This window comes from Apus apus, chromosome 4 (genome assembly GCF_020740795.1).
Source record: "Apus apus isolate bApuApu2 chromosome 4, bApuApu2.pri.cur, whole genome shotgun sequence".
In the NCBI taxonomy this organism is placed as follows: Eukaryota; Metazoa; Chordata; class Aves; order Apodiformes; family Apodidae; genus Apus; species Apus apus.
In genome coordinates, this window is record NC_067285.1 from 87,442,207 (window position 1) to 87,454,558 (window position 12,352).

At 44.3% G+C, this 12,352-nt stretch overlaps 1 protein-coding gene across 2 annotated transcripts in view; it reads left to right on the forward strand.

Annotated features, from left to right (window-relative positions):
* Positions 1 to 2,897: 2,897 nt before the first annotated feature.
* The window catches only part of LNX1 (ligand of numb-protein X 1), a 63,546-nt gene continuing 54,091 nt past the window's right edge, over positions 2,898 to 12,352 (forward strand). For both annotated transcript variants that reach the window (XM_051619681.1, XM_051619682.1), the window contains exon 1: positions 2,898 to 3,269. In XM_051619681.1, the coding sequence (XP_051475641.1) occupies positions 3,178 to 3,269 (92 nt within the window). In that variant the 5' untranslated portion in view covers positions 2,898 to 3,177. The remainder of the gene's footprint in view (positions 3,270 to 12,352) is intronic.

Consider the following 12,352-nt stretch of genomic DNA (forward strand, 5'->3'; position numbering starts at 1 on the left):
GGTTAAAAACGTGTGCTGCTGCTTTTGTCTTGGGTCTTCTGCTTTTCAAAAGGAAGGCAGAAAGTAAAGAGTTACATTCGGGGCTGTGATTTCTGATAGCAGGCAAATGCTTCAGCATAGCCTGGGTAAGAGTACCGTGGATTTGAGGAGAGGGGGGATCTAAGAGAAGCCCTTTTTTGAGGCCTGTATCTGTTGTTCAGTGAAATTACTTCCCCTGTGGTTTGCAGGTGTGAATCATGTTCCTAGATGTGTGCTGTGCATTGTGGAGGAAGCCCAGGGGAAGCAGTGCAGGGCTGCAGACTGCTGCTGGGGCACCTTCCTTCACAGACATGGTAGTGCTGAGGGCCAGAGCATCCCTGGTGAGCAGGCTGGTAAGCCAGAGCATGGAGGTGTGTTCACATGGCTGCAGGCTTCTATTGAACCCTGTAACCAGAAATGGCTCTACAGTCTGCCATTCAATCACATCTCCATTTGAACTGGAGGTGATGTTTCCTAAAGCACCTGGATTCTCACAAGGAATTTATTTACCATATTCACTGAAGTCATTGTGGTTTAACCAAGAACAAAAAAAACCCAACAAACAAACAAGAAAAGGTTGGCTGATTTGCCTTGCTAAAACTGAAAAATCCCCAAACAAAACAAAAAGCCATTAGCAATAAAACCCTTGAAATGGGCAAGAGCCCATTTTTCATATGCTTCTGGATTTCAGTGCCCTTGGCCCACTCAGTTCTGAACCTGGCTTTCCTTGTTGAGGGTACTGCTGTTTCAGTGGCGTAAGGAGAGGTGGCACCAGCCTCCAGGCCAGCAGTACTCTGCATGGTTAGTCTTCTGTTGCTGCAGGTCAAAAATAGCAAAGTTTGGGTTTTTTTTGCCTTTGGTACTTCTCTGACAGGCCTCAAATACAGATCAATAGTCATATAGGTAAAGGGACTGAATCTGCTGTGAGCTGCTGTCACTGAGATTGTTTCTCTACAGATGATTCTAGCTGCAAAACCTGGAGCCCCTAGTGCAAATACCCTTTCATTTTGCTATACGTATAGCTGACTTTAATGTATTTTAGATCCTCCTTTTTGTTTGTTTTTTTTTTTTTTGTGGGTTTTTTTTTGTTGTTTTTTTTTTTTGTTTGTTTGTTTGTTTGTTTTTTTAGATAATGGAGCTGTGGCCATAAAAGTAGCAGGGAAACTCCTCACACAATTAAACAAGCAAACTGGAATTTTAATTTTTTTTTACACAGAAGCCACACAACTAGCACAATTCCTGTTTCCTAGTCTCCACTCTCCTACATGGACACTCCAGTATCTTGGTTCCTCCTCCTTGAACAAATAGTAAATAAACCCTTCACATACATGCCTTGGAGAATTGCAGTGTTGCAAATCATTGATCCTGCAAGAGCCTGGTAAGCTTTATTCCAGTGCTTGCTACTGAATGTCAGTGGCCTTGATTTTCCCCTCAGGATTCCCTTCAAGATTCCATGCTTGTGGCTCACTTGGCCTGAGCCCAACCAGGGTTAGGAGGAATTGACATAATAATATGTAGTCAAGCCTCTTGCTGTCCCTCCTCCTCTGTGCCAGGCTCTCCCCACCAAGTCCCAGCTTTTAAACCCCACAGGTTGCCCTAAGGTAGGGCAAGCACGAGGCAGTGCTACATAGGCTGGGCAGCCTCTTCTTTGTCATTCATAAGGTGGATTTTCCTTCCTTAGTGTGGAGAGCTGAGTTGCCTTGTGGTGAAAGAGCAGAAGCAGGCAAGTAGGAAATCACGGGAAACCTTGTCTGCTGGAGGTCAGCTTTCCAGGGGGTGGATAGGGCTGCCTCAGTGGCTTTCCTACCCAAGGGAAGAGTTAGGAGGGAACTTTGAGTGACCCCTAAAGGGGGACATCTGCAACCTTGTGATTCTGTAGACTGTGCAGTACCTTTATTTTTTTTGAAGCACAACATTAATTATCATCACAGGTATGCCTCTGCCTAATTTCACTCTCAGAAAGGCAATAACTTCCCTCACCATCCCACCTCCAGCTCACAGCAGGATAGGAGAGGAGAAGGGCATTGTGCTCTTCAGGCACCAGCTCCAGCATGCCCAGGCATGCCCAGCAGACTGAGCTGATGCTGTTCTCCTTAACTCTGGTGAATCAACAGAGGAGAGAGAAAGCATGTGACTTTGCTAATAAAAAAAATAAAATAATGATCATAAACAATCCGATGCCTGCGGCAAGAACAGCTCAGAGCCCATCTGAAATCTCGACTGAACGTGATCTGTGTTCCCAGTGAATAAATTAAAGTAGACTCTGCTGGAGTCACCAGGGCAGTCGGCAGCCCTCGCATTTCTTGCATGATTCAGGCTCGGACCAATCCTGGTTGTCAGAGCGAAAATGAAAGCTTGCCCTGATCAGAGATGAGGTCACTGATGGGACAAGGTGAGTTTACTGTTTTATGCTTTGTAACTGATGAGAAAACTTTTTTTTTTTAAAATGTTGGTTACCATAGAATAGTCCGTTAAAAGCATCCTTATTTAAAGTGTTTGCTCTTGCATCCTTCAAAAAAAAAACAACCCCAAGAAGAGACATGTCCTTGGATTATTGCATGATTTATGTTTGCACAGAAACATCTGTCTGGATTTGGGGAATTCAGACTGAGGTGCAAACAGCTAGCAGTTGGCTGTCATCTTTTGTGGTGTTTTACTTTAAAAAGGTGTGGTCTTCTGATATTGTCTGCTTCAAAACTCCACGGGGGGCATTTTTTCCCCTCTTGTCAGACAGCTACACCCTTCTGTGATGCGGTTTAGCTCGTAACCCATCTGCTTGTGGGCAGTGATGTAAATGTAGCAGCTGCCTCTGAAGAACCACTCTGAATCCTGCAGGAGGCAGGTCTCTTCGTCGAGCATCACTCTCCTCTGCAGCATAAGTCACTGTCTCGCCAACCACGCTGTGCTGTCCCTAAACCCTCACATCTACCCATCTGAGAGTCAGATCAAGTAATCCTCTTACAGGTCAATGATTTTTGCAGTGTAGCTTCGTTTAAGGGATTTAAGCTCAATTCATTATGTACTACCATTGCGTTGAAATGGAAAGGCTGGCTTAGAAGGGGCTTGGCTGGCACAAAAGCTTCACGTTGTGTGTCCCACCAGCACGGAGAGACAGTGGGAAGGAGGAAATCTAACAGCAGTGCCAGCCCTGCACTGAAAATGAAGGCTCTCCTGTTACTGGTTCTACCTTGGCTAAGTCCTGCAAACTACATAGACAATGTGGGCAACCTGCACTTCTTGTACTCCGAGCTGTGAGTACGCACAGTCGCGCCGGCGTTGTGCTCTCTGTCTGTCTGTCTCCCCTGAGCGATGGGAAGGGGCTCGCCCACGAGCATTTCGGGGGGTCGGTCTGTCTGCCTGTGTGTCTATCAGTGTGTGTATGTGCAAAGAAAATCCTGCAACGTCTTGCCAGCAGCTTCAAACCATGCTGCAAACTAGCTGCTTCCCATCCAGAGGGCTAATAATAGCAGCATGTCCCCATTGCTTTCTGTTTTGGAAGCAGCTGAGACATACTGAGTGAAGCTGCCTCTTCAGTATCAACTTGCTTTTCTGTGCTGATGTTTTTGGTGGTCATTTGGTTTGTTAGTTGTTTTCTGTTGTGTTTGTTTTTTTCATTTCTGAATCTGTGTCTTCTTTATTTCCCATAACAAGCTTTGCAGGGGAGCTGGGAATAGAGGAGGGCATCAGGATAGACACCCCCTAGTAGAGCGCTTTCTGTGTGTACATGCCTAAGGTTCTGTGTGTAAAGCTGCATGCCTGTAGCAAAATGCTCAGAAGCTTTCACCAGAAATAATTCACTTGAAACAAGAAAAAAGTTTCCCTCATTTGTGTATTCCATATTGTGCGGAATGTTGTTTTCTCTATAATGCAAGCTTAAATGAAGCAATCCATATATATGTATCTTCAGATCTTAAAAAAACCCCACCTTTAACAATCTCATAGCTGATCTCTCCAAACCATAAGAACAAAGCTCTCATATAACCTGTAAATTATACCAGTTCAAGTTATGCTTGAATGTTATTGTACTAGTTAATATGCCTTTTATTAATAGAAATAGATATTTGTTTAAGTATATTTTAATTATGGTGGGGTTTTTATGTTGTCACATATTATAAACTCTAAGATCTTCCTTGAGATAATGAATGAAATGGCTAATTCTGCTCAAAAATGAAAAATTACTGTATTATGCCTACAGTGGGCGTTTTAGTAACAGTTGTGATCACTACCAATGAGACTAATTTCCAAGTGGTGTTGTCTCTACTGTCAGATGAAAATAGCAGTGTTTTGCAGAAACACAAACTCCCCTTTTGAGATCCTTGTGTGATATGCATGGCAGCTATTAATAATTTAGTCACACTGCCTACAACCATTCAGGATTTCTGTATGTTATAGGTCTTTTTAAAGCATTTAACAGATCTGGGGTTGAAGGTTGCAGCTATGCCCTCCTTTTAATTTGCTGGTATTTTGTTTAAGAACATTAATTAAAAAACAAAACAAAACAAAAACACACAAAAAAACCCCCCAACAAAGAAACCAACAAAAACAACCAAAAATGAAAACTAAAAGCAGTTAAACCAAGCAGGCTACAGGAGCAATCAAGCTCAAAACAGAGCAGATGAACACTTATAATGGAAACAATGGTATCTGGAGCATCTAGTTTCCACAAAAACAAACTGATGAGATTAATCAGCACAGGCACAGATGCAGCCTACTTGCTTTTCTTGGGGAATTCAGGTTCACTGATTCTCCCAGGGTAAAGGGCTATGACGAACAGTAGCTATTAATCTCTTATGTATTTAGTCTTTTAACCCACAGAGATGTTAGTCTCCCTGATATCAGCAGTCATTCTTAATTGAGCAGGCATGCATCTTTGGTTGTCAGCAGTGGGTGCACATCCCCTCGCAGGTGCCCAGCACTGTATGCGTCTTGGTGCCAGGAGCTGGTGCTCAGGACCTTGCACACCACTCCATCTCTGGGGCAGTGGGAAGCAGGGTTTTCTGGGACTGACATAATCCAAAAGGACACTGGGCAGTTTGAGTTTATTTCAGGAATTTCTCCTCTTCCTTCATATCTATTTGCTGTATCTGGTTGCTGCTGCATGCCGCACAAGGCACTGATGTACTAATCTGTGGGATGGATTTAAGGTCCTCTCTGATAGCAGCAGTTGAAAGAGAAAGTGTAATGCTATTTTCAGTCCTGTTTAATCAGTTTATACAAATGTTAAAACATACAGGTTGCTACTTAGGTTGCTCAGGCTCTTGTATGCAGGATGTTTTTCGTGCAAAGTTTTGTGAGTGGGACAGCATGGGCACAGGTGTCCAGGACATCCTTGCTCCTCGAAGCACAGGTTTACCATCCCAGTCCTTTTGTGTCCCAAAGACCACCAAAACAGCTTTGTAAATCCTTCCCCACATGGAACAGAACATCCACCACCATGTAATAGCATATCTGATGGCTTGCCCCATGGCTTGAAAGTAGACTGTAGTAAGCAGAAAACTTTTTGTCTCATTATCACACTCTTTGGTTGCTGGCCAGTACACATACCAGCCTCAGTCAGGACTCATTATTTTGTTGGCTGACGGCCACCAGAGATACCAGCTGAGGGGGAGGAGGGTGCCGGGGAGGTGTGAGCAGCAAGGGAAGAGCTGAAGGACCATTGGGGACCTCGTAACGCTCACTGCTTGCTGGCACAAGAGAAAGCGTAAGAGTGCTGGGATTCACACTACTGCCTGCTCATACAGCCCATCTCTTCCCTCCTACCCTGTTCAAACAGAATTACACTATTTGTGTTGCACTGCAGGGCTCTGCTTTGATTTGAGGGCATCTTTTTTTCATAAGTGCGGAAAGGGCGGCTTGGGGAATAGAGATTACAGTATAGCCCAAAGCCCATCTGGAGATGCAGGCTCTGGAATCTGTCTAAGAAACAAAGAGGTGATTTTAAGAAACTGGAAGAGGAGAAATGAAACTGGAGAAAGGCTGTGTCAGATCTTTGCACTTCAGCTGGGAGCCACATGGATAGGGAAACAAAATGTGTGGATGTGTTGCAGTGGCACTTGGTGGGACAGTTGTTGTGTGCTGCTATTTTTAGCTTTCTGTTAGAGGCCTGGTAATTATAGGTATTCTCAGCAAGCATATACATATCTCCTGACACTGTTGCCTGCACTAAAACCACTTCCCTTGCCATTGTCTGTTGTGCCTCCCTTGCCCCCAGGAAAGATCTCCACACAGATGCTCTTCTTGTTCTTGGCCAAATCATGAGGAGCAGCCAGAGGGGGGGGCCCGTGAAAACACCTGGCTGAAGAACAAGTGAAATCCATGCGGAACCTCAAGGAACATCTGAGAGGTTGTGGGATGGAGCCTTACTAGCCCAGTGGCTCTTGGCATTGTAAGGTTGTGCATGGGTCTAGAGAAGATGCCAATCCAGAGTCCATACTTTCTCCTTTATATCCCTGTAAAGCTGCTTCAACAGGCACCTGCTCTCTTTCTTTCTTACCTAAAATATCTTCAGAAAGAAAATACTTGCCCAAGCACACTTTTATGTTGGGGTATGTTATTCCCCCGGCTAAAAATTGTGTGGTTGGACAGGCAGCCTGTGGCCACTGCAGGAAGTTCTCCTGGGTGTGAGGACCTGGTGGCACTGCTCACACTGGGGTACGCCAATCTCTGTTGCTGTCTCTCTCACTTCAAAGCAGGACCTGGGCAGTGGGGTATTCCTCAATAGAGGATTTTCTGCAATTTGAGCTCAATAAGCTACTTAGAAATAAAATTGGGAGGGGAAAGAAGATGCAAGTCTAGCCAGTGAATAACCTCACCTTGTCCCTCTGAGGACCTCAGTCACGTGGAAAGCACGTGGTTTCCAACCTAATACCCCTTTGGCACGTGGCTGTGCTGATGGAGCAAGTGCCTGGGAAGGTGCCGGGAATCGCGTGTGCTCAGCACAGCTTGGGCATTGGGGAGCCCGTGGCAGCCACGCTTGCTGGTATTGCTTCCCTCCAAGGATTAAATAGCTCCTGGCCTTAGTCAGTGCTAGTAATCCACCAGCTAGATCCACCCCACTAATTTGAACCAAACCATGTATTTAAAAATCTATTGTTTGTTAGAGTGAAACGCATAACCTGCTTCCTCATGCAAAGAATTATTTTTTTTCTTACCCCTCTTGGGTTTTACTTAAACAGTCAAAGGAATCTCACCAAATTAACTGTATCAAGTTTCCCCATATAATTTTTATAGGATAAGTACTCTCTTAAATTTCAAAACAGTACTTTGGGCTGGAATAGCCAGTAAATTTTTTTTTCTGTTTGTTCAATTTACAAAGAAGAGACACAAGCACCAGTTGTCTCTCCATGTCCTTGGGCACATCGTTTTTACAGTAAGCATGATTTAGGTCAAGATATTAGGTGCACCCTCCTAGCCCCCTACCAGCACTGACCTTAATTCTGTGGCCAACTTATTTTCAGAAGAATTTCTCTTCAGCTCAGTGGGGAAACTTGTGTCTGTCTTCAAGTCTGTCCTTGTGAAGTTAGTTGCATAGGAGCTGGGGAGTGCAAGGCACACATTATTTGTGACAGTACTGATAAGCCTGGAGTGCCTTTTGGGCTTGTATGTCAGTCCACTGCAAAAGCCATGTATTGGTCTCCTTATTCTGTGCAAAGCTGAGTGTATGGAAATCTGCGTTGGAGTGAAGCTGTGAGGTTAATTAAAGCTTGAAGTGTTGGAAAGCAAGGCTTGAATGGAAAGATTCTTGAATGAAAATATAAATTAAATATTTAGAATATCTGCATTAAATAACCAGGATAAAGCATGCTCAGGTAGAAGGTAAAGATATTTTTCTAGTGTACTAGAATTGGATGCCTCTCAGGGAAAGCAGAATTGAGGTGAATTAAAGCAGAAAGGCATGGGGTGAATCAAGGGCTGCACATTAGCTTCACCTCTGTGCTACAGCCTCACAAAGGGGCATGAAAGCATGGCAAACTGACATCATGAGTAGAAGCAAGAAATACAGTCTTCTTGGTTCCTGACTCTTCCTTTGGGAAAGCTTCTGATCTGGATATTATCTTATATTGACTCTGAGTAGGTTCTGTGGTGCAGGGGACCAGCAGGCACTGGGCACCCTCAGGCTCCCTCTATTTCTCCCCAAGCTCTTTGCAAAGGCAGCAGATCCTCCCAGGAGTTGTGTTTTCCTTCAGACCTCCGGGATGTCTCCCAGCAGCTCCAGCAACAGCTAGTGTCACTTCCCTAACCTGTCCCCTCCCTGCCTTGTGTCTGACCCTACTCCACCAGCTCATGCACACAGTGCTGAGTCTGTGGGAGGCTTTGAGACCCAAGGCCACCATTCCTAGCAGGTTTGGGAGATCCTCATACTTCATGTCAGGAGGATGCTGCAGCCAGGGCTGAGTTTGGCTGCGGTGTTCCATGAGTTTTCTACAAACAAATGAGGCAGGCTGCCCTTGCTAGCACAAGTCCCTGTTTTCCTAATGATGTGCAAAGTGGGAGATAGTGGCAATGATTTAGGGAGCAAGCTGCAAACCTTGTGCTTCTGAACACTGTAGTGATTGGGAATGTAACTTCCAACCATAGGAAGGAGTTCATGTGAGAATTTAAGTTTTAAAAGAAAAAGTTCATCTTACATTTATCTTCACAATTTCAGCCCTTAGAATTGTACAGTAAAGCTTGAAATTTTAGTACCAATATAGCCTGAAAGCCCCTAAGCAGAAGCCCATGCAGGCAAACTGCAAATGTATTGTATTCTTCCTAAAAGTACAGGAAGGGTTGTAGTTTAACCTCATGGTATTGAGGGTGACCAGTATTAATTTTCTAAATACTTCAGATATTATATTCAGGAATGTTTGACACAAAGAATGTTGTTGGCATAGGAGGTGCAGCAGAAAATAGTTGTTTCCACTGATCATGACCATTCTGGGTCTGGTCTCTTTTTGACCAAGGACTAATTTGCATTCAGCCAAAAGGTGGTATTTTCCCCTGAGCTGAATGGGAGTGTTTGTCTTTCCCCTACCTTCTGCCACCCTCTCCCTTTCCCACCTGCACATCATGCATGGTTCCATAACCCGAGTTAGAGAGTGCTGCATTTTCATGGCATGAGTGTTACTGGTTAGCATCTTTTTTCCCAGCATTGTGATTCTAGGTGGAGAAACAGATTTGTCTGGTACAGCTCCAGAAACTATAAACCCTTTGAGAGCTTTAAGAATTTGTTGATTCTGCCTGGGGATGTTGTGTGTAATGAAAGTTGGCATTTCAGTTATACTTTGAGAAAGACCCTGTTTTATTCTTTCTGTGTGTGCATGAAACTCGCCTTTACTCCATTCACAGCTACCTACACAAACTCAAGATCAGAATTAGAACTTCTTGTTCTGCTGGCATGTTTTCTCATGGCTGGAGTCTTCTCACACCTTTGGAGAAGGCTGATGTTGGCCAGTGTCAATCTCAATAAATACATTTTTTTGCCAAGAGTAGAACTTGAGCCAGCCATAAAAAGTGAAACTCTGCCAAGCTGGAAGGGTAATGTGATAATTATGGCTAGCAGAAATATTTCTTTTCATGAATGAGTTATGTCTCAGTTCTGTCTGATCTTTGTGCAGGCTGCTCATAAGAAGTGTGCTTACATGCCTTGGCCATGTAACTGGAGTGTGGAGGGGGCAAACCTTATCCCACATAGAGGCTGGCTCTGGGATGGAAACCAGAGAGGGGGAAGCACGGGGGGAGCCCTGGAGGGCCAGTGGGGTGGGAGGAAGGTTTGAGATGATGGGAGTTGCTGGGGATTGGTGGTTACTCACAAGCAACAGACTCTTGTTTTTCATCCGACGCTGAGCCACACAGGCTGTACGCTGCAAGTTTGGCTGACCTCTGCATCTCTCTGACAATTAACCTAGTTTAATGCTGGCACTGGCAGCATGACCAGGAAATTTTTCCTTGAGCTATTTCTCTGACAAATCTGAAAGAACTGGCATGTCCTGCAACACAAGGATAAGCACTCTTCTTGCAGAGCTCTTGTGCCTGTCATGGTTTAAATCCTGCTCTGAATACTGGCTCTGAGTTCAGCTGTAATACAGCTCCTTTCATTTAGGGAAGCAGACTAGTAGGTCTGAGGGTCTTCTTGGGTTTTTTTAACACTCTTGACCTTTAGGGGGAATCTGCCTTCAAGGTCCCTGGACTACAGAGCAGGCTGTGTTCTGTGACCTTTTCCATGAGCAGAGCTAGCATTCAGGAATTCGAACTGATTTTCTGCATCTTGGCCTGTGACTTGTGTCCAAGCTGCTTCCCACACTTCTGCTGCCAAGCCATACGGTGACTGGGTGTACAAGGATGCCAACAGCTCAGGACACAAAAGCACAGGTTTTATAGTGACACCACCAATAATGTTGGACCAATAGCATAGCTTGCATGACAGCATAGATGTGGCTGCTTGGGGCCTCCTATTTTAAAAGGCTGGTCCCTCTATACGGAGCTGGGACCTCAGTAGAGGTATCTGTTAGTCATACTGCATGACTAAAACCCCACTGCCACCAAAGAATTGCTGGCTTGGGTATGAACTCTATTTTGAGATTAAGAATATGAACTTCTTTTTTTAACATCTTAGAAAGCTGAATTCACGTCTAGGCCTCAGCAACGTTTCAGCTTTTGAAGACTGAATTTAGCCAGTGAATGCTTAGTCTTTCTATAAAACATATTTTTTCTATTCATATAATTTATTAATTGACAGCAGATTCTGAATCTAGTTTGAAGCACATTCAGGAGCAACCTAGTGCAACAGATGCTGTACAACTTTTGCCCAAAAAAATGAACTGTGTAGTATTCATAGCTTCTACGTATTCACAGAATCCTAGAATGGTTTGGGTTGGAAAGAACCTTAAAGATCATCTAGTTTCAACCCCTCTGCCATGGGCAGGGACACCTTCCACTAGACCAAAGCCCCATCCAACTTGAACACGTCCAGGGAGGGGGCATCCACATCTTCCCAGGGCAACCTGTTCCAGTGTCTCACCACCTGCACACTAAAGAATTTCTTCCTAATATCTAATCTAATTTAAATCTACTCTCATCCTGAAACCATTCCCCCTCATCCTACCACTACATGCCTTTGTAAAAAGTCCATGTCGTGTGTGTGTCCCCCCCGCCTGGTTTTCCTGTAGGCCCAGGTACTGGAAGGCATCTATAGGTTCTTTCTGGAGTCTTTACAGGAGAGGTTCTCCAGCCCTTTGATTGTCTTCATGGCCCTCCTCTGGACTCGTTCCAAGAGCTCCATGTCCTTCTTGTGTTGGGGGCTCCAGAAATGGACACAGTACTCCAGGTGGGGTCTCATGAGCAGAGTAGAGGGGGAGAAGCATCTCCTTTGGTCTGCTGGCCATGTTTCTTTTGATGCAGCCCAGGTTACAGTTGGCTTTCTGGGCTGCAAATGCACATTGCTGGCTCATGTTGAGCTTCTCATCAATCAGTGCCCCAAGTTCTTCTCCTCGGGACTGCTCTCAATCCGTTCTCCACCCAGCTTGTAATTGTGCTTGGGATTGCTCTGACCCAGGTGACTGGCCTTACTGAGCTTCATGCAGTTTGCACAGGCCCACCTCTCAAGCCTCTTGTATGGGGTTTCAAGCCCATATTGAACATTATGTACTCCTGATACAAAGGAAAAGAGCTTGACTCTAACAGAGGGTGAGTGAAGCCATATTTCTAGGAATTTTCTATCTCCTTTCTGTTGAATTTCTGTTGACAGCTCCATCAGCTTTTATTGATAAAGTCTTGTTCTTCTCAGCAGTGCAGGCAGACAATCAGATTTGTAACAATCGCTGCATCTGCTCTGGCATTCATTCTCCTTTTTATTGAGACACTGAGCTGAGTATAACAGATACCTAGGTGAGGAAGAAAGAATCCCTATTGACTTCTCTGTCCTTGTGAAGTTGTCTTGCTCCACAGCACTGCTGTGACACGTGGCATGAAGTTAGGTTATTTGCATTTACTGGAGCCATACTCGTCTTTTATTTGCTCTTCTACTAATTAATTGCATATTATTTGCCTAAATAACGTAAAATAAATTACTGGAAACATCTTTAGTGGTATAAATTCCTGCTACAAAATTTAATCATTAATGTATTACTGTGAGGTTTATTTTTCCCTCCTTGACCCTCTTGAAATCATGTTGGCAGGAAACAAGTGTTTTAGGTCAGTAAGTCATTTCATGTCCACATATCGGGAAGCTTACACCTCTCTATGTATTAGGCATTGCAATCCCATCGTTGGCTAGACAGTGGGTAATATATTGTTAATGTAGTAATGTATGTAATGTAATTTATACTAAAGTATAAATACTTTAGGAACCTCTGAA